Source organism: Thamnophis sirtalis, unplaced genomic scaffold (genome assembly GCF_051295495.1).
Source record: "Thamnophis sirtalis isolate CommonGarterSnake01/CBP01778 unplaced genomic scaffold, rThaSir2_p1.2 scaffold_3, whole genome shotgun sequence".
NCBI lineage: Eukaryota > Metazoa > Chordata > Lepidosauria > Squamata > Natricidae > Thamnophis > Thamnophis sirtalis.
Genome location: NW_028261383.1, coordinates 150,618,327 through 150,640,914, shown reverse-complemented (window position 1 = coordinate 150,640,914; position 22,588 = coordinate 150,618,327). Strand labels below are relative to the sequence as shown.

Here is a 22,588-nt window from a genome sequence, read left to right as displayed (position 1 = left end):
CTAGATTACTCTAAATTGTAGCATTTTATCTCTTCTCAGTACCTTCCGCATTATGTTACCTATGCTCTCAGGTTTTGCAGACTTTCTTTATATTTAAACTCCTGTTCATAACACAGTGCTATCTCCTCACTTCTTAGTGCTTACTTCTTTTGTAATAGTACTTCATCCAGGCTTAAAAGCTGTCATGTTCTTTCCTTGGCAGAAAGCACTTAACCTCCTCCTAAAGCACTCGGCAGACATCAATGCTCGTGACAAGTATTGGCAAACACCACTGCATGTTGCTGCTGCCAACAGAGCAACCAAGTGTGCTGAGACCATCATCCCACTGCTTAGTAATGTTAATGTGGCAGACCGCACTGGCCGCACAGCACTGCACCATGCTGTACACAGTGGGCACCTTGAGGTAAGGGACGTCTTCATCCTTCCAGAGACGTTTATGCATGACTTCTGCATGGGGTAGAGATGAGATGTAATGGAGCAATGATGGACATTTGTTTTGTTGCAAACAATATTTTCCCATACAAAAACCACTCAAGAGTCTTTTGTTAGATAAATAGTTACACTCAAACTCACATAATAGAGTCTCCATCTGCTATGGTTAATGAGGGGTCCTTGGTACTCTCTGAGCTTAGTTGTTTTCTTGCAGATGTTTCATTACCCAAAATAGGTAACAGCTATCAGAGTAACACTGGGTAAAGAAATGTCTGCAAGAATATAGCCAAGCTCTGAGAACACCAAGGACCCTTCATTTCAACACTGAGCTACAAATATTTCCACTATATTGGTGCTATGGTTAAGGCAAAGCCCTTTGGAGCAATCCTTCATGGCAGTGGATTTGAAGCAAAGAAACAAGAGGAGGATTTTCTCATTTTCTTTTAATGGATTTCAACTTTATTACATTATTTTATTTTATTTTACTTAATTTTATTTTATTTTATTTTACTTAATTTTATTTTAAAACTGCTCATCTCGCCCACAGAGTAACTCTGGACAGTGTGCAAATAGTTCTTACTGCCGCCTTTCTGCTACTTTTCCATGTTAGAAACATGGACATATTGCATATGATGTGAATGAAGCATTGGCTTTTAGGATACTGTAACAGTTGGACGAGGGATGCGTTGGCTCAGTGGCTAAGACGCTGAACTTGTTGATTAGAAAGGTCGTCAGTTTGGCGGTTCGAATCCCTAGCTCTGCATAACGGAGTGAGCTCCTGTTACTTGTCCCACTTCTGCCAACCTAGCAGTTCGAAAGCACATAAAAATACAAGTAGAAAAATAGGGGCCACCTTTGATGCCGGCCACATAACCATGGAGACATCTTTGGACAGAGCTGGCTCTTTGGATTTGAAATGGAGATGCACACTGCCCCCTAGAGTCGGGAACGACTAGCACATATGTGTGAGGGGAACCTTTACCTTAACAGTTGGACAGAAGTCTTTGCTCTTCTAGTAGTAAAATATTTTCTTTCCCTTCGACTTTTAAGCTAGTAAATATGAGACTATTGGAGAATCATGGAGGGGTTGAGTTTCTTTTTGGGTAAAGAACACATGGTGTGAAACAGACCATTGGATGCATGTGAACTTGTTTTTTCAGACTGTACATCAGAATATAACTAACATACAAATAACATACTGATGAATGATTCATTAATTAATATGAATAATAACAATATCCAACAGCCATGGGCTATTTTGTTTTCCATAGCAAAGTTTAATATACAAATAGGTAACATCTGATTTGCAGGCAAGGTAAGGTTTTATTATATTATAAGAATGGACTTCCAGATTATCTGTATCTATATCTCGTTCCATTGTGAAGCGTAGATCCAATATTTTACATAAATAAAGTGAACCAAAGCATCCATAGGGGAAAGTGGCAGGAAACACCAAGTTGATTGCCTTGTGTTTTTATTTTAGATTATTTAATGTCTATCTTCTTTCTAGATGGTAAACTTGCTCTTAAATAGAGGGGCCAATCTGAGCACATGTGACAAGAAGGAGAGACAGCCAATACATTGGGCAGCCTTTCTGGGTAAGTCCCCCTCCCACGTTTTGCATATCCCCTCTATTATGCTTGATATATTTGATACGTAGGGCTTTCACAGAAACTATATATAAAAACATACACCCAGGATATTTGCCTAGTAAGAACAAAGAATGCCCAATAGTAGTGAGCCAGAGATAGCACATTGCGATTGGCATAGGGCTATTTCCCCTCTCCCATTTTGTTTATTAACATTTTTATATATTGCTGTACCTCAGTTAACATTAATAAGATCCAGAAACCAGTCAAGAATCTGTAATTAATGGTAACAAGTCAAAATCTTTATGAAATGTTTCCATCTTGACAGCCTTCTTAAATGGGAGGGTGCTGTCTGAATGCTGTTTCAAAGGAGTTTAGAACCTGTAGATAAGTGAGTTAGGAGGTTAGGACCTCCCAACTCTCCTATCCTTCACCTACCACAACTGCCACACCAGCGGAAGCTGGCCAAAGGCTTCTCAACTTGTGAGTCCAGAAGAATCCTGCTCTGTTCCTTTGGGGGCAGTGCAACCCCGTCTAGGGTCAGAACTGGACCTGGCAGGTGACAAGGCAGTGTTGGGTTCCGGATCCCGTTGCAACTGGTATGGTGCAACGGGGCCCGATGTCCTCCACATGAATGCACTGCGACCTTCCACGACGCTCCAGCTGCTCTCGTGCAGGCGTCGTACACTGCGTGCGCGGAAGCACCAAAGAGCTCAAATACTGGTAAGGAGTGCGGGTGGGCCCTCCGGAGCACCGTACCAGAATGGTACCCGGTGCTCCTGGCAGGCACCGGTACACCCGTGTTGGGGCGTACCGATCGTAACCCACCACTGGAACAAGGGTTCTGGACCAACAAGACCACCTTCGGTCAAGACTTGCACTACATCTCTGGTTTGGCCAATGAGGCATATATCTAATGCATACTAATAAGTATAAGTATAATTTTTATTGTCATTGTACTTAAATACAACGAAATGATACCTTGCTCAAACCAGGGGTGGGATCCTACCAGCTTCACTACCAATTCACTGAGAGTGCTGCACACATGTGCACAGTTAAGAGAAAATTGAACTCCGCATTGAAAACAAGAAGAGGAGCAAGGAAAACAGCTGAGGATCGGCAATTCAATCTGCTGCCCCGATCAGCTGGGCTTCAGAAGCAGAAATAAAGATTTGTATAACGCAGGGGCAGGCGGGTGGGCCCACTTTCACAGAAATAGAGAACTGGTTCGCTCTTGGCTTGAAGTCAGAGCTACCTGTTTGGGTGAACCTGTCCAAACCGGTAGAATACCACCTCTGACTCAAAATAACTGATGATTTCACCCAGGGATTTCACATAGAGGCCATCAATACTAGTGCAGGGGTTCTCAATCCATGGGCTGCAACCTGGTACCAGGCCGTGGTCCACTGGGAACCAGGCCACGCAAGTGGCAGGTGAGCGTATAAAACTCCATTTGCCCAAGCAGTGGCCATGGGCACTCGACTCCATTTGCACAACAGTGCCTACTGCTTGCACAAATGGAGCTTTGCATGTGAACCCGCCCACTGCTTGCGTGGAACCAACCCTCTCTCGCACACCGCCACTGCCGCCACCACTACCAATCCACAGAACCGGAAAGATTGGGGACCACTGCAGTAGTGCGGGTGTCGGCAACCCACGGCTCCAGACCCGCATGTGGCTCTTTCATCCCTCTGCTGCGGCTCCCTGTTGCCCTGTCGCGACAGAGGAATGAAAGAGCTGTTGCAACGGTGACGATGGCCGGAACCTTAGTGTTTCTTTTCTGTGGGAAATGGGTCCAAATGAGTGTTTTAAGGCTGCAGACCCCTGCACTAGTGGTAAGAGAACCAAAGACTCTGGAACCACCCAGGAGTAACCACAGATCAGTTTTTCCTCCTCCCACATGTTTGCTGGTGGTATGCAAAATTATCTTCCCAGAAAGGTTAATGGAAGATACATTAGTAGGAGCAGAGATCCAAGGCACAACCAGGGTGGCCCACAGGAGCCCAGTGAATCTGCCCCATATCAGAACAGTGGTCCCAGTTAAGTAACTCTGACTACCACTTTGTAACTGGCACCAGAGACAGAATTACCTCATAGGAATCTCTTTTACCTTCAGCAAGGTGTAGAATGTCACACTAAGGTAATTACTACTGTTATTAGATCTGCTACTTTTTATCAGATCCATCTTTTAATTCCTATCACCTGTTGATTTCATTACTCTTGCCACATTCGGTCTGCAATCAGTAATGAATTATATAATCCCCTCCAGTTGGATGGAATTTAATTATACACCGAGGCATTAAGATAACACAAGCAGCTGTTAAACTGCTATTTGGATCCATTAACTCCCCAGTAATCTCGTTTTATACTTCAGCTGAGAAGCAAAAATTTGGGACAGGAAAAGTTGCCTTTTAAAAAAAAATGTCAGGGAACAAACTTGTCTTTTGTATTGTAATTTCTTATTGGAAGCAAACTCCACATCTAATGGAGTTTGATATATATTGAAAGTGGGGCATCAAATTAAAGTACCTTTCCCTCATGAGCATGTCTCTCTCTCTCTCGGGACCTTTGCTTCATGTGAATATGTTTATGGGAAATATAATATGTAATACCTGTCCATCTCCTATTACAGGTTTTCTATGCTTATTCAATGAAATGATTTCATTCTGCAGCAGTAATGGGTGGCATTAATCTTGCTCTGTTTAGCAAGATATTTATTAGATTTGAATGCCACCCATCTCATCTAGAGGTGACTGCTATAGCAAATGCTATATACTATCACAGACCTCAGCCTTATTTTCCAGAGGCAGTTTCCATAAATGTATTGCAGAAATTTGTGTTACTTGATGCTTTCACTCTTTATATCCCGTGACATTCTTTTAGAATTTTGCTTCATTTACTCCTACCTTGTTTTCTTACTATTTTATTATAGTTGGGACTATAGAGACATCCCTAATAGAAAATATGTGATGATTCTCCCTATCTGTCACATATATGTTATACCTTTCTAAGACTTAATTCAAAACATTCACCTTTTATGATCTAGTTCAGGGGTCAGCAACCTGTAGTTCTGGAGCCGCATGTGGCTCTTTCATCCCTCTGCTGCGGCTCCCTGTCGCCGGTCAGCTCCACAATTGATAGGGCTTTCGGTTAGGACAGGTAGAGGAAAAAGGATGCCGCGCTAGGAGGGGGAGAACCGGACTTTGGGTTGATTCCAGAATTGAACAGGAGGCTTCCAGTTAGGACCTTTGTGGCTCTTTGAATGTTTAAGGTTGCCGACCCCTGGCCTAGTTATCTTATACACAGCTTTGGTTACTAAAAAAAACCAAAACATTAACAATGCAATTTGGAAGTCAGTAGAACAATTCTCTTTTTAAATTCAACGGATGAATAAACTGGGTACACAATAAAGCATATTCTTTAAAAATATTCTTTAAACAAGGATATTCTCTTTTCAGCTGTGTATTTATTTCATATACGAGGCTGCCAATGGCTTCTGCATTTTGAGCAGAAAACATCAGGTTTTCAGGTCACAATCTAGGACAGAGTAAACCAGCACACTTACTTCTTAAATGTTACACTTGCAAACTTTTGATCATGACATCTTTTTGAACTCTCAACTACCAGTATTTGGTTGGATGGAATTGATGGTCAGAAAGCAAAAACATAGTAACAAAGGACTGTAACAGATGTGTGTACTTTGTGCAATAGACAAAATCTAATTTGCATGATGAATGCAGTCGACTGGAACTAAATTAATCCACTTGGCCTTGGGAAAACTACATTTTCTAGTTAGTCAGTCTGAGTGGGAGTAGCTCTACTGACTGTGCAAAGTAACATTGAACTTAATAAGTATTTCCTCATATGCACACATACAGACACACACACACTGAAATTATACATTTCCACACACGTACAACTTTTAAAACAATAAAACAGCAGATCTATAAAAGAATTATAGATCCTTTAAAGCTAACCAATATCTTTTATGTGGAATAAATCAAAAGATGGTGAAATATCAATGCTGTAAACATATTAAATGCAGGATGCTAAAGTTGGACCACAGTGTTAAGTTGTTTCCAGAAAGGTTAATGCTGCTTAAATTCTTGTCTTGGTTAAGAGAGTCATTGGGCTGCTGGAAAACATGTTGCTACTCTTCAGGGTGGGATCTTTACTCCCTCCACCAATTAAATAATTTGAATATTGTTGCCATTAAACTAATTAAGTTTTAACCCCAAGTATTATTGATCCTCATTTAATGTTGCACTGTGATTAATAGGATAGCCGAAATTCATGCTAAAGCAGAATCTTGTTGGGGGGAGAGAATTTACATGCTTGCATGCTACTCATCTTCTATTCTATCCTGCTTGAATAATTTTATAATAATGTATTTGGCATTCAAAATTTGAATCTTGCCTCTACTGCATTCTGTATCATGCTCCACATATGAAAAATGGAATTCCCAAACCTTGCAAAAATATATGATCATTCATATATACATAAGATTTGAGTAATCCTTTCAGACTCTTTTCTTATCTATACTATTTTAAGCCCATTTGCTATAGCGTGGAAGCATTTGAACGGTTTCAGTCTTCTGCATTGTCTTTTCTTAGGGCATTTGGAAGTGTTGAAGCTACTGGTAGCCCGTGGAGCTGACATCACGTGCAAGGACAAAAAGGGTTACACACTGCTACACACAGCAGCAGCCAGCGGCCAGATTGAAGTTGTGAAACATCTGCTGAGGCTTGGAGTTGAGGCAAGTGTGATAGTACCAGTTTTAGTGCACGCTGGGTTGCTCTGTAGTGTGCCTATCCTCTTTTCAGGCTTGTTCCCTTCAGATGTGCACGTATATAATGTCTGGCAAATTAGGTTTACTGTAATGAAACATATGTGAGTTTAGATTCAGCTCATGAGTCAATTTTGTATGCTGTTTGTTTTAAGTAACTGATAGTCCTTGGGTTACTACAGCTCATTCAGTGACTTGCAATCATGCTGAACAAGGGGCCCTTATAATGTGTCTTGGGGAATTCTGGCTGTCACACTGTCTCTGTAATCATGTGAGCACAATTTCTGGCATTCTCTGCTAGCCTTCCGTGAACAAAGTCAATAAGAAAGGTGGCAGGAAGTTGCAGTCACATGAGCTCCTTGCTGAACTATTGCAACCCAGGTTCTTGTCGCTAGGTGACACGGTCATATGATGTTGTGCTTCACAACTGCATCTCTTAGCAATAGCAATTTCCTGTCCCAAATGCTACCTGTAGTGGTTAAAAATTGAGAGTAGCTTCCAACAGCAAATATTTTAGTCTAAGTTAAGATGCAGTATACAGATTTTGTAAGTATTACAGCTTTTCAGATACAGTAATGCAAATCAAGGGAGTTTTATAGTATAATCCTATATATAATTTAAGATTAAGACAGATTTTTTTAATGGCGTTGTTGAGAATGTAGGCTGCAGGATTAGCCATTAATGGTTCTTGATTATATACAGAGTCTCTTTACCCAGTTCCTTCCTCTGAGGGAGATTAAAAAAAATACTTTATTCTTTTAAAATCAAGGGGGAAACTGGGCAACAACTGGAAACAGAGTTAAATCCATCAAAGAGCTGGGTGACCACGAGACTAACTTGCGCAAAATGAGAGCACCAAAATCTGGAATGGCAGAATATTTTTTTGGCAAGCATTCTCTGGGAGAAAGTGACAGTGTATATGTATAAAATATATATGCACATGTGTGTGTGTGTGTGTGTGTGTATGTATGTATGTATGTATATATGTATATATGATTGTGCGTGTATATGTTCCAGCATAACTCTGGAACACCTTGAGCGATTTCAATCAAACTTGGTACACAGATGGCTTACTCTCTGGAAAAAAGTACTTGGGGGGGGGGGGTAAGACACCCCTAACACCCTTCAGAGTGTGTGTTTTGTTAAGATACAGCCTGTTGTGCCTTAAAATGGCTTCTACTGTACTGCTGTAAAATGGCTTCTACTGTACAGTGCACTGGAGTTGCCATGGTAATGGCTTTCCAGTACTCCACAAGAGGGCTCCCTCTGTTAATGGAGTGGGGGGGAAATCCAACATTAGAAATTACGTTTGATCCGGACATTTTCCCCCTATAAATAAATACCCGGAGAATGCCGGGTTATCATCTAGTGAGAACTAAAAACCGCTCGTGAATAGCAGCCTCTGAATTATTATTTTTGAATCCCAAAGAAACTGGAGAATTCCAGGAAGTTAAGAGCCTTGCTATTTCCATAGAAATAAATAATATATCTAGCCAGGAATTTGTGCTAAATCTTGATCTCTAACTAATTCTCTATTATTTTATGTAAGTTAGAGAATTAAGGGCAATAGCGTCTATTCATTCTTCAGACTATGTTCAAAAATAAATGTTTTTCTTTATGATCCCCTTGTGATAAGAATAAAAAGAGGAATGCTATGAAACATCTCTTGCCTTTGCTTGGATAAAGAGCTCTCAGTTTGTAGCTGAACAGCTGCTGTCTTGGACCATTGTATTTTCTTGTAAATCATGATCCGGGCAGTTCTGTAATGCAATCTTTAACATAACTGTAACATTTTTTGGTTGGTTTATTGCCAAGATAAGATAGCCTGTCTTATCAACTTATCTCCTAAAAAGAGGGAAAGAAAGGTTACAGGAAGTGGGCATGGCTAGTATAGTGAAGAGAAGGACCAGGGGAGACATGATAGCTGTGTTCCAATATTTGAGAGGCTGCCACAGAGAGGAGGGGGTCAAGCTATTTTCCAAAGCACCTGAAGGCCAGACAAGGAATAATGGATGGAAACTGAACAAGGAGAGATTCAACCTGGAAATAAGGATTTTTTTTCTGACATTGAGAACAATCAACCAATAGAACAGCTTGCCTTCAGGAGCTTCATCACTGGAAGCTTTTAAGAAGAGATTGGACTGCCGTTTGTCACAAATGATGTAGGGTCTCCTGCTTGGGCAGGGGGTTGGACTAGATGACCTATAAGGTCCCTTCCAACTCTGTTAATCTGTTAAGATTTTTTGGAGAGAAGATGTGCTTGAATATAACTGGTTGGGCTGTCAGACAGCAATAGCATATGAACTTTTATCCCCTTTGGCCAAACCCTGTGCTCAACATGATCTCAGCCTATTCGAATGCTACCTTCCTGTCTTTTCTTACAGATTGATGAACCAAATTCCTTTGGCAACACTGCACTTCACATTGCCTGTTACATGGGCCAGGATGCCGTGGCGAATGAACTGGTCAACTACGGCGCCAATGTCAATCAGCCCAATGAAAAGGGCTTTACCCCCCTGCACTTTGCTGCCGTCTCCACCAACGGAGCCCTGTGCCTGGAACTTCTTGTCAATAATGGAGCTGATGTGAACTTTCAGGTATGGCCAGAGGTGCTGCATTGAATAAATAGAGCCACGGGAAAAATGAAAATGACTTAAGTATTCTTGGGGCAGCAGTGTAGGATTAAAAGCAAATGGACCTCCTTGTTGTTGGCTGACTAAAGCTTTGATGTTTGCAGAGTAAAGAAGGGAAGAGTCCTTTGCACATGGCTGCCATTCATGGACGGTTTACACGCTCTCAGATTCTTATACAAAATGGTAAGTTGTCAGTTATTTCCTGTTAAGGAAACCATCCTAATATTTTACAGTATTGTTTTCTCAGGCTGAGATCTTACAAGACTGAGGCATCATGTAATTTTTGGGGATCCTATTCAAGATTTCAGTTGTTTATTTGTTGACACTCATTGCCTTAACAAAGTTACCAGTTCCTGCAGGTATTCGAACTTACTTGTATTTGTTACTTTCAGTATTTTGTTTTTGTCATTTCGAATTACAGCAACTTTGATTTCCTCCAAATTAATTTCTTTTGATTGTTCTGAAAGTTAGGCACAAAGGGAAATATATGTAAAGTGATTAAACAGTTACTCTCTGTGGATCCTGCACTGAACAGAGGGTTGGATTAGATGACCTCTATGATCACTTCCAACTCTTATGACTTGGTCAATAGTTTTGTATCAGACCTGGGCATTTTATGGGCTGTGCACCACATCCGGCCCATGGGTGGTCCAATCCAGCAGGAGACAATGGTGTGTGTGTGTGTGTGTGTGAGAGAGAGAGAGAGAGAGAGAGAGGTGTTGGCAGCATCGGGGGGCAGGGCGGTGGGGCAAGGGCAGCGACAGGATGGCAGCCCTCCACAGCAGATCCAGTTTCTCATGTAGCCCCATGTAAAAACAAATCTCATAACCCTGTTCTATATCGTACATTCTCATCTCTTGGTGGCTATAGTGGAGTCACCTGTTGCCTCTGAGGGATTTGAAGAGAAAATATTGATGCAATCTGTTTGTTTCTCAGGCAGTGAGATTGACTGCGCTGATAAATATGGCAATACCCCCCTTCACGTTGCTGCTAGATATGGCCACGAGCTGCTAATTAGTACTTTGATGACGAATGGTGCTGACACTGCAAGGTGAGGGCATATTTCTCATCCGAATTAATGTTAAGGTCACAGATCTAGAACTCTGATTTATTTCCCTCCTAACTGATTAGAATTGTCAGGGCAGAATAAACCACACTTGGCTTAAAGTAATGTTCAGCCAAGTGTGTACTCTGCTAGTTAACCACGACCAGGTTGAAATGTGTCATTATTGGACTCTGTAGTAGAGCAGTGACTGACTGACAGTAGAGTATACCAGCATATAGTTAAGGATGAGGGTAGTTTAGAATTGAGGATATGCAAGTTGTAAATAGCAATAGCACTTAGACATATACTGCTTCACAATGCTTTGCAGCCCTCTCTAAGCAGTTTACAGAGTCGGCATATGGTCCCCAACAATCTCAGTCCTTATTTTACCAACCTTGGAAAAATGGAGAGCTGAGTCAACCTTGAAATGGTCAGGGTCGAACTGCTGGCAGCTGGTAGAATTAGCCTATAATATTGCACTCTGACCACTGCGCCACCAAAGCTCTAAATGAAGTCAGTGTGCCCATGTGGGGGTGGAGATCACTTTGTTCCTGCCCTGTTTGCAGCCTTGGCCTTGTGTACTATCATGTTTTGATCTTTTATTCTTTCAGGCGTGGGATCCATGACATGTTCCCTCTGCACTTAGCTGTTCTCTTTGGATTCTCAGACTGTTGTCGTAAGCTACTTTCCTCAGGTAAGTTTTCTGTTGGACTGGGGGAGTGGGTTCATAAGGAAACAGTTGATTTTGTACACGTGGCTGAATTCAGAGCAAGCCAACTGTGTGAATGCTTAGAAAAATAGAGGAATTGTCTGAACATATTACCTAGTAGTTGGCAAATGTGAAGAATTTTAAGAAAGAATCTAAATTCAAGGTGTAAGCCTGTGGCTTCAAGGCTGCCACAGGGTCTCTAGCTTTGGCAAATGACCAGCAAAATCCCTAGTCAAAATTGCATCCAAATTTGTAGTGTTTCATATGATGGAAGGGGTAAATTAATAAGTACATAGTTAACTGCATTTATTAAAATTAATAATTAAAATTAAGTATAAATAGGCATTAAACGATATTCACTTTTTTATCCTAGCTTGATACTTTTTACAGTCCAGCGTATAATTTATCATTTAAGGGTCAGATGTAATGTAGGAGATAAGAAAAGGAAATATAAATGATCTAATTTCTACCAACCCTGTAGGTTATGATGATCTCATAAATTCTATCCAACCAGATTTTTTTCCATCTTCCTCTTCCTCTCAATCTATTTCTGTTTTTTTATTCAATCCTCATTTATTTTCTCCACATAAACAAATCACTTTTATCTATTTCATTTGGCACTGATTAAAATCAACACAACCTTTCTTTTAGGATACTTTTTTTTTACACTGAAGATTTTTTTTAGCTTATTATACCTCTCTATGCTTTCTGTTTTACATTTTTCTATCCCCAAAGGGACTAGCATAATATGTACCCATGAAGTGTGGTTTTCCTCTATGTAGAAGAGGTTGGTTGGTTGATAATTTCAGTAAATCCCAGAATCATAATTTCCATGGTATCTGCCACAGAGTCATGGTAAATTAATCCCATTTCCCAGTCACCCTTCACTTTCTTCTGATTCTCAGGTCAGTTGTACAGCATTGTCTCCTCACTCAGCAACGAGCATGTGCTGTCTGCAGGCTTTGATATCAATACGCCAGATAACCTCGGGAGGACCTGCCTCCATGCTGCTGCTTCCGGAGGGTGAGCAATTCATTTACTCTTAATGTGGCAAGACATTCCTTGGGATAACTCTGAAAGAAAGATTCCCAATCTTATTATCTTTAGATTAAGAGAAAGGACAGTTAAATTTCAGGTAGTCCTTGACTTAACGACTGGTTGATTAGCCACCACTTAGACTTATGACAAACTTCCCCAGAGGGGTACTTAAGACCCAGTTTCAAAGTTCTGACCGCTGCGTTCCCCATCACATGACCTCACTTCAGCCACTTGACCACCGGCTCACATTCATGGCTGTTTGCAGCATCTCACAGAAACATTACCAATTACAACATTTTCTGCAAAACCAATCTACAGCAAACATTTGGTTGGCTTAACAACTGCAAAAAAAAAAAAAGGTTGTAAAATTGGGTCTGTCACATGGGTGACCAGTTTTATGACCATCAAGTAATATCTGTATGCAGTTGACCACTTCTGTCCAGTTGGAGAAAAATAGGCTTGGAGAATAACCAGTTCTTGGAATACTACTGTAGTCAGGTGGAGACAATTCTCTGATCAAAGCAAATATTAGGCTAATCTTAATTAATATTAATTAATACAGCATTGCCTTTTGCAGAGGTAGGTTGATTTCTCCATGCCACATCATCTTCCGCTGTTACTGCATCATGCAGTAAAAGACTAAGAAATAGTTGTGGCCTGCCAGAGGCCAGTGGAGCTGGCAGCAGATTTGGACAGTGAAGAGGTTGAGGAGGAACATGGGCCAGTCTGGGGAAGACTCTGATGAGGGCTCTGTGTTGGAGGCAGAGAGGGGGCCAGGGCTGTCTGACAGTCATCAGCTGCTGTTGGAGTCTGACATCAGTGAGGCAGACGAACAGCTGGAGCCTGTTCCCAGTGTGCAGATACTTAGAGTTGCTAGACGAAAAGAACAGTTAAAAAACAGGGGTTGACTTGGGAGTAAGACCATAGGTGGACGATGAATGGCCCCTCCCAGAGGAAATAAAAGAGGAGCAAAAGGAGTGGAGATGCAGGAGACAATTAGTTTGCTTAATTGGTTCGTGACTCTCCGAGACTCTTTGCCAAGTTTTGCAGATATTGGCCTGTCAGCTTTCCAAGCCAGATAAGGTCTGTGTAAATCCTCCCTCAAAAGACTTTACTGGATGTGAATGAGCAGAATTCACAGCAAATTAATAAAAGGGTTTTTTGTTGGGACAAGGAGCTTGCGACATGGTCTTGGGAAGCCTAGGTCAGAACAGAAATAAAGCTGGCATCTTTCTCCATCCCCACCTTTCCCTTCTAGACTGGGCATCACTGGTACAAGGAGGGCATCTGTTGGGTTAACGTTCTACGTTTGGAACTGAGACAGATTCTCAGCCTGTTCTTTCATCTGGAAAAGAAACCCACAATGTTATTCAGAGATATATTCTTTACCCTTTGGCTTCTCTGCAGGAATGTTGAATGTCTTAACTTGCTGTTGAGCAGCGGAGCTGACTTGAGGAGGAGAGATAAGTTTGGAAGGTAAATATAGAACACTGTATCTTTGAGACCTTGGGTGAGAAAGAAATGTCCAAGATTAAAAGCCACATGCTGGGCCTCCTTGAGAATGGATTTAGAGGTATAAATGGTTCTGTTAAAATACTACCGAGATTGAGGCGCTCACTTGCATGTATTTTTCTACCTGGCTGATCCTCAATGCTCTGCTTTTGGGAGTTGGGTAGTTGAATTTGGGCAATATTTCATTGTATGTCGCTTTTCAGTTTGCTGATGTAACTCAGTGGTAGCAGTTCTGGGATGCAATATCTGCTTTAAAGGTGGCAGGACTGGAATTTAAGCCCCTCTCGTCTCATAGACTGAATTCTGGATCTGTTAAATTAGCATTTCGTAGAATAATCATTAAAGGTTGCTTTGAGAATGAAACTACAATTGAGCAGTGCTTTTTTTGTATCAGAGCAGTTTTAAAAACGACAAAGAGGATTCACACTTCTTATTCCTTCAATATATTACTTGACTAGACTTGGCTGAGTAGCTGCTTCAGTCTGGCCCCGTGGCCTTTTAATCCCGATCAGTTTGCTACATGAACTTGCCATTGAGTTGATGAACTGGTGTAACCTTCTTATATATCACATAGGAACATTGTCTGAAACTTACTTTCCTTCTCCTTTTTTTTTTTAAAATCCAGGACTCCTTTGCACTATGCAGCTGCAAATGGCAGCTATCAGTGTACGGTGACATTAGTCACTGCCGGAGCCAGTATTAATGAAGCTGACTGTAAAGGCTGCACCCCCTTACATTATGCTGCTGCTTCAGACACTTACAGGAGGTAGGAAAAAAGAAAGAAAGAGTATGACTTAGTTGGGTACAATTGGTTTCAATTTTTTCATCAGAGAATCATCCTTCCATGGATCTTATTTAGTTTCCTGGCACCTGAAAATAAGATTGGGGAAACAATTCAGCACAAAAGCTCTTCCTAAGAAACACTGAATCAAAGAATCAGTGTCTCCATTCTTACTGAGCTATTTAGGATAAAAGTACGTCTTCAGTTTTCTATCTGTCTTGAAGTGTAATGCCTTTAGTCTCACTTGTTCATATGTTCAGATCTCTAAACTCTGACATCTCTAAAACAAGCTCTAAATTACTGCTGCTTAAAAATATAATGGGTTTGAAGCTGTTGTGACTAGGCTTCCTGCTTTTATGATACACTGATTCAAAGAAAGATCAGCTTTGATTATCACGGTGTTTCTTGGAGTGAATACATTACTTTAATGTCTATAAGCCTTTCCCCCCTGTATTGTAAGGAAGGCAGAAGCCAATGATAAGCTCTGTCTCATTGCCTGGGATTTAGTTTAATCTCATTTGGGTAACTGTTAATTTTTGGTGAGATTCATCTATGTGGAGTGTGCAGTTTAATAATCCATTAAACTGTTGTTGCCATCAGTCCTGATTTAGTACATGTTCCCTTTTTAACAAATTATCATATGTGATTATTATAAAATAATTTTTGTAAATAAGATTCTAAAATGCAGAGTTTTACTGGATAATATAGACCTGGGCATTTACGATCCATGAACCACATCCAGCCTGCAAGCAGCCATAATCCAGCCTGCTATGGCTGGGGCGGGGTATAGGTGCAGTAGAGGGGTCGATAGGGCGGGGCAGCGGCAGCAGCAGGGTGGTGGCCCTCCACAACAGTCCCAGTTTCTCACGAGGCTTCTTGAGACAATCAGTTGTCCACCAGTGGGATAATGTTTATATACTATGTACATAATATGTACACACATTCTTTGTCTGCTGTATATTGGCAAAACTAATCTAGTTTTCTGCTCTTGCAGAGCTGAGACTCATTCAGGAAACAGCCATGACACTGATGAAGAGCCACTGAAAGAGTCACGACTGAAGGAGGCCATCTTGTGAGTAGCTCATCCGAACACTCTTTGTTATCCCTTGAATAAACTTGGCTATCTTTTTTCTCCACACTACTTTTAATGTAACCCAGTTGATATTTTAGAGAACATGCATCTTCTCGAGATTCCATTAAAGTAACTCATATTGTTCAGCATTCAGCTTGCGTTAAACAGGGGTAGAAAATGAACTCTTCAGATGTTCTTTTGCTTTTCCTGCCTCAGCTTACAAAACAACCCTAAAGGGATTCTTTTAAATAAATATAAAAATAAATAAATAACTAAAAATAAATGCTCGATTGGTGTGCACACACACCTCAATTTTCTCTTCAATGGATTTTTGTTAAATGCCCAAGTATTAATTTGCTATGAAACAGGAAATCATTTGCGTTTTATATGTGGCGTGGAAATGATACAAGTTTCTTTTCTGGGAGCTTCCTATGGACTACAGCTACTTTTTTGGTGCTGTTAAGCTGTATATCTCCCTACTACATGGAAGGAGCTTCTGTATCTTCTTTACTGTGGTTTATGTGAACTGGTTTTATGATTTAGTGACCATAACCAAATCTGGATTTCCACAGAATTTTTATAATTTTTATATGCATCTAATGCTTGGGTTCATTGAATTATATTTATTCCAGTTGTTTAGAGTTCTTATTGGATAATGGTGCTGACCCCTCTCTCCGAGACAAACAGGGATACACTGCTGTCCATTACGCAGCTGCCTATGGCAACCGACAGAACCTTGAGTTGGTAAGTCTGAAGCTTGGACAATTGGACTTTAAAAGTGAGAGGAAACGTCTGTGGACACTTGAAAGGGTCATAGTTTTCTTTGTTGATGACTATTATATGGTTCATTTCTTGGAGGGCATTAGGAAATGGCCAGATTAGAAACAAGTAAGGGTGAGATACAGAATTTGGGTGGCTAAATAAACTCTCATGAGCTAGACAGTAATCTCCAAGACTGCAGATAGACTCCTTTCCCCCCAGTTTCCAGATAAAGCATTATATCTATGCTTTAAATACAAAGATGTATACACTGCTGTGTATTTTATTGCTCTTCTTGGTCTTCATTTTAGATGTGTTTCTGCATACATTTCTGTTCCTTCATTGTTATACTACTTTCTGTACCCAGCCACGCGTTGCTGTGGCCCAGTCTGGGCCTAGTGGGGTGGCGGGTGGGTGCTGCCGTTGGTCAGGACTCAGGGATGCTGGGCCGGGCAAGGCTGGTTGGGGGAGATGGCGCCGGGGAAATTGTCGAGCATCTCCTCGGAGGAGCTGCACTCGGGCTCCCCCAAGTCGGTGGCGCGGGAGAGTGAGACATCCAGGATCTCGGAGGAGGAGAAGTCCTCGGTGTGCCACCTCACTAGGTACCCAGGGGCCGCCCCAGCCCCGCTGCCCCTCAGGCTGACACCGCTGCTGCCACCCCGTCAGAGCCGCCTTGGCGAGGCGGTAGCTGGCTCGGTGTGAGGAAGGAGATGGAGAGCACGCGCAGCCGGCCGGGCTGAGGAGACGCTCCGCCTCCTCTGGAGCTCTGCTGGGCTGGCCGGGGGTAGGCCGGCTTAAGGGCAGGAGTATGCAGCCGAGGGATGGTGCAGGTAGCGCCCCACTGCAGACAGCAAAGGCCCAGCGGGAGGGAAAGGTGGGGGGCTGAAGGGCTTCAGCTCCCCTTGGTGGAAATGGCCGAAGCTCATCAGAGGAGAGGCGGAAAGGGGAAAGGATGCGGCCGCAGCCCAGCCACACATATAAAGGGACATCGGGACGAAGCTGGAGAGAGGCCGAACGGTTCTGAACATACTATACTCACTAAATGAATGCTATGGTAAATGACACAGCTCAATTCCAACGCAATGTCACATGAAATAATTAAATCAAAATGAAAATAAATCAAAATCTATGAAAATTCAATATAACAATACAATTGGAAACATTGAAATGGAATCATGAAATATTTAGTATAGCGTGTGTTGCTTTTACACCCACCAGATGGCGCTGGAAACCTTAAAATGGAATCATGAAATATTTAGTATTGCGTGTGTTGCTTTTACGTCCACCAGATGGCGCTGGTTTTCAAAAAAGTATTTTTTACAAAAAATCATGTTTTTACCTGTCACAGGTGTGACATCTATGTAATATACGTATATAAAACATTTGCGTATTCGAATGCAACATTGTGTCAAAATTTCAAAGCAATCGGTGAAGCACTTTCGGAGATTAGCGATTTTGAACAAACAACCATTACATTTTTATTTATATAGAATTTGTATGCTTATTCGATACTCTCTGTCTTTACTTGCTCCCAGCATTATAAAATTAGTAACATTATTAGTACTTCATAAGATGCTTGTTAAGCCACTAAAGCATTCTTCATACTTTTGCATCCTAAGAAATATAAGAAATATATTTAATTCTTCTTTTCTCTCATCTGAAATAGCTTGTGTTTTCTTTGCCTTTTTTTAAAATTGTACTTTATTAAATTTCTACAAAGAATAAAAATATTTTTTTAAATATAAAATTTAGGATAAAAAGATAGGGAAGAGCAAAGTATAAGGGATAAATGGAGAGCCTCCCTGAAAGAAAATGGGGGGGGGGGGAATCCCAACTTTCTTTAATACAATTATAAATATAGAATACAGGTAGTCCTTGACTTAAAACCACTGAGGCCAAAATTCTGTTAAGTGAAACATTTGTTAAGTGACTTATGTCCCATTTTATGACCTTCCTTGCCACAGTTGTTTTAGTGCTGTTGTAACTTTGAACGGTCACTAAATAAACTGTTTTAAGTTGAGGACTACCTGTACATTAACCTTTTGATCTGAAATTCAATATTACCACACCATTTCTGTAATCATAATTCTGATAATCAAATTACAGAATTACTATAGCATTTCTTTTGGTGTCAAGCAAAAAGTAGTTTTCATGTAGAAACAAAGCTAGACAATGTTTTCATAATTAGTTTTGTCACCTCACCACTTCCATTAATTCCAACATTTATTCCTCCATTGTGGGAATATGTAGATCTTTCCATCCCTATGCATGCAAATGTCTCGCTGCTGTTACGATATGTAAAAACGAAGTCCCCTGTTTTTCCCCGGTTCCACCACAAAAGCGCGTAGGACAAAATCGCGCTCGACAAAAGCGCGCTGCGACGTCATCACAGCGCGACGAAAAAGTTCGAAAAATGTAAAAATAAAGCGAAAATGTTACCCTAAGCCCCCCAAACCTAACCCTAAACCTAACTCTTAACCTAACCCTAAACCTAACCCTAAACCTAACCGTTAAAGTAACGAAAAACCTAACGCTAACCCTTAACCTAACGCTAACGCTCTAAAGCTAACCCTAACCCTAAACCTAACCCTAAACCTAACCCTTACCTTTATGTGAATCGGCTTGCTTTAATTTAATTTTTATTAATTTTTATTTGAATTTTTCGTCGTTCTGTGATGACGTCAAAGGCGCGATTTTGTCGATCGCGCTTTTGTCGTCCGCGCTTTTGACGGGTCACGTTTTTCCCCAACAGCTTATCCAACATGCCTAGAAGAAAAAAAAACCTCTGATTTCAATTGTACAAATATTTTTAAAATGTTCTGAATTAAAATATATATCTGATCTCAATAACTCTTATTTTTTTAATATGTCCATCAAAAGTGATAAAAGTTCCCTTTGGATTGATTACATTTCCAACATCTTGTATATTTGACACACCATTTATACCAGTTTTAAATTTTTAAAACCATTATTTTCCCTTTTGGGTCCAGAAAGAATGTTGACTCACCAGGTTGAATCCTCCTATCCTGTTACTCAGAAAATCTCTCTTTAGATATACATTAATTACGTCCAAAAGTGCTTAAGAAGGCTTGTGCAAATGTTGTGTCCACAGAGGCTGCATCATAGCTGTGAGCTAGATTGGGAACTCTCAATTCCCAAGCATTCAACTCACCAGTTGACTGCATGAACCTTAGTTCCTACAGCATTCTGGAGTGCAAATGGGCAATCTCTTGTCTCTCCTTTGTATCTGGAAAGACAGTGCAAGCCAGAATTCATCCTCTGGCTGCTGATCATTACCACATTGCAATCCCCACCCCTGCAGGGAAATCTGGTTCACCAGAGATCTTCATTTGCAAGCCCCAGCGTGGATACTTGCAATGGAAAAACACTTCCTGCAGTTTGTATATTAAGGGATTTGAAAAATATACAGGTAGTGCTCAATTTACGCCCTCCATTGGACCAAAACTCCTGTTGGCTAAGCAAGACATTTGCAAAGTGAGTTCTGCTCCATTTTACTATTTTTCTTGCCACATTTAAGTGAATCAGTGCAGTTGTTAAGTTAGTCTGGCTCCCCCAATGACTTTGCTTGTCAGAATGTTGCAAAAACCTTCAATCGTCATAAATATATGGCAGTGGCTAAACATCTACATTTTGTTCATATAAACATGGGGAATCTGCAACATTCATAAGTGTGAAAAATGGTCACAAGTCACTTTTTTCAATGCTATTGTAACTTCAAATGGTCACTAAATGAACTGTTGCAAGTTGAGGACTACCTGTATTAAGTTTTTCCTAGGCAACAATTATTTTTACAGTGTAATGTTTTATATATTAAAATGCCTTCAGAAATATAGCCAAGTAATATAGTTGTAATGTGCTACTGAAGTACATTGGGAAAATGCTTTCATGGTCTGGGATTAAATTTAAGGTTCTTAGAAACAAGTTTATTGTTGTCAGAAGCTTTGGGCCTTGTTCCTAAATTAAAAACCTATCTCATCATTTCTTAATACATATTATTTTAATAATAATTACCGTATTTTTTGGACTATGACAACTTTTTTGTCTCCCAAAAGGGGGTGAAAATGTCTGTGCATCTTAGACTGAATATTGCCGAAGCCCCGCCCACCCGCCAGCCATTTTTTGGCCTCCGCACACCCTCTTTTTGGGCCTATTTTTGGCCTTTTTCAGCCCATTTTTTAGGCTTTTCTCAGTTCATTTTTGAGGCTTTTTTTGGCCCATTTGTTTTTGAAAAAAGTCTTGAAAATGGGCCAAGAAAAGCCCCCAAAATGGGCCACAAAAAGCTTTGAAAACGGGTCCCAAAAGCCTAGAAAATGAACTGAGAAAAGCCTCAAAAATGGCCAAAAAAGTATCAAAAAATGGGCCAAAAGCCCCCCAAATGGGCCAAAAAATCCCTCAAAAATGGGCCAAAAAGCCTCTAAAGGGGTTGAAAAAAAGCCCCGAAAATGGGTAGAAAAAAGGCTGGAAAAGGGCAGAAAAAAGGCCTCAAAAAAGGTCTGAAAATTGGGTGCGTGGTGGCTCAAAACCTTTTTTTGTTGTTGGTTTCCTCTTCTAAATTTAGGTGCTTCTTATATTCAGGTGCGTCTTATAATCTGAAAAATATGGTAAATTTTGTGGAACACATACTGTATAATTCCTAGACTAGGTGAAATGTTAGAACTATTCATTATTCACAGAGGTTCTTCCCATACGCTAAATAAATCTCAGAGGTTACAAGAGTTAGACTGTTGAAGTGTTTGTATGGTTGGAATTAGATTCCAAGCTTTTTCATTTCAGCTCCTGGAAATGTCGTTTAACTGCCTGGACGATGTGGAAAGCACCATTCCAGTCAGCCCTTTGCACTTAGCTGTAAGTCTCATTATTATAAAACCATATTGGGTACAGTTGGGTCAAATTTAATTACACTAATTACCATTTGAATGCCAATGTTTCATTTGCTTCGGTGAGGAAAGTGGACCTAAGCTGTAGGTCTGCATCATTACATTAAATCTCTCTTGATCCCTATATCAGTCTATCTGTTGATTGTGCTTTCAGGCCTATAATGGTCACTGTGAAGCCCTGAAGACGCTTGCCGAAACCCTGGTGAACCTGGATGTGCGGGACCACAAAGGGCGGACGGCTTTGTATCTTGCCACGGAGAGGGGCTCTACGGAGTGCGTGGAGGTGCTCACCAGCCATGGTGCTTCTGCTCTTGTGAAGGAGAAAAAGAAGAAGTGGACACCCCTCCATGCTGCTGGTATGAGCACGTCTTATTTCCTGTTGAGATGCTGGAATTCTCTTAGTTGCTCTTGCAAAACAGACTTGGGGCATCCACTGGGTCTTTAAAGAAACGACAGTTATTAAGAAGCAGGAAATCCTGTTCATTGTCATTTTATTTCTTACAGCTGCCTATGGGAACACAGATTCCCTGCATCTTCTCATTGATAGTGGGGAGAGAGTCGACATCACTGATGTCATGGACATCCATGGACAGTAAGTCTCCAGCTATTTTTATATATATACTAGCCGATAACCCGGCATTGCCTGGGTATTTATTTATAGAGGGAAAATGTCCAGACCAAACATAATTTGTAATGTTGGATTTTCCCCCTTACCAGAGGGAGCCCCCTTGTGGAGTACTGTGAAGCGGTAACTCCACTGGACTGTACAGTAGAAGCCATTTTGTGGCAGTACAGTAGAATCCATTTTAAGGTACAACAGGCCGTATCCTAACAGAACACCCCTCCCCCCCGAGAGGTTTTTGGGGTTTCTTACCCCACAGTATTTGCTTCCAGAGAGTAAGTCATCTGTGTACCAAGTTTGGTTATAATTGCTCGAGGTGTTCCACAGTTATGCTGGAACATACATACCACAGCTATTTTTATATATAGAAATATATAAAATTTATTTTATATAAATTTTGGGTGGGGGAAGGAAGAAGAAGGCAGGAAGAAGATGATATATGAATTTATTTGGCCTATAAGTCATTCCAATGGCAAACAGGAATGGGCTTGTTCCTTACAAATTCCAGTTTACTATACAAATCCGAAGCAGGACTGCATGTATTGCCAGCTGGGCTCTGAATGCGTCTGGGCAATAAAGGGCTGGAGAGGCAGATGAACCCCAGTACCGACAAGAGAGAGTTCTTACTCATTTGGGAGTGAGCTTCTATGTTGAGGGAGAAACACCTGAGATACATTTTCCCTTAAAGATTTGATGTTCAGTTGGCAAGTCT

At 40.9% G+C, this 22,588-nt stretch overlaps 1 protein-coding gene across 2 annotated transcripts in view; it reads left to right on the top strand.

Moving 5' to 3' along the window:
- Positions 1–22,588, top strand: part of ANKRD52 (ankyrin repeat domain 52) — a 66,677-nt gene that overhangs the window by 24,516 nt on the left and 19,573 nt on the right. For both annotated transcript variants that reach the window (XM_014060697.2, XM_014060698.2), the window contains exons 5-19: positions 203–403; positions 1,943–2,030; positions 6,635–6,777; positions 9,192–9,404; positions 9,545–9,623; positions 10,377–10,491; positions 11,097–11,179; positions 12,100–12,217; positions 13,640–13,708; positions 14,370–14,510; positions 15,520–15,597; positions 16,230–16,341; positions 21,151–21,222; positions 21,409–21,610; positions 21,759–21,846. In XM_014060697.2, the coding sequence (XP_013916172.1) occupies positions 203–403; positions 1,943–2,030; positions 6,635–6,777; positions 9,192–9,404; positions 9,545–9,623; positions 10,377–10,491; positions 11,097–11,179; positions 12,100–12,217; positions 13,640–13,708; positions 14,370–14,510; positions 15,520–15,597; positions 16,230–16,341; positions 21,151–21,222; positions 21,409–21,610; positions 21,759–21,846 (1,802 nt within the window). The remainder of the gene's footprint in view (positions 1–202; positions 404–1,942; positions 2,031–6,634; positions 6,778–9,191; positions 9,405–9,544; positions 9,624–10,376; positions 10,492–11,096; positions 11,180–12,099; positions 12,218–13,639; positions 13,709–14,369; positions 14,511–15,519; positions 15,598–16,229; positions 16,342–21,150; positions 21,223–21,408; positions 21,611–21,758; positions 21,847–22,588) is intronic.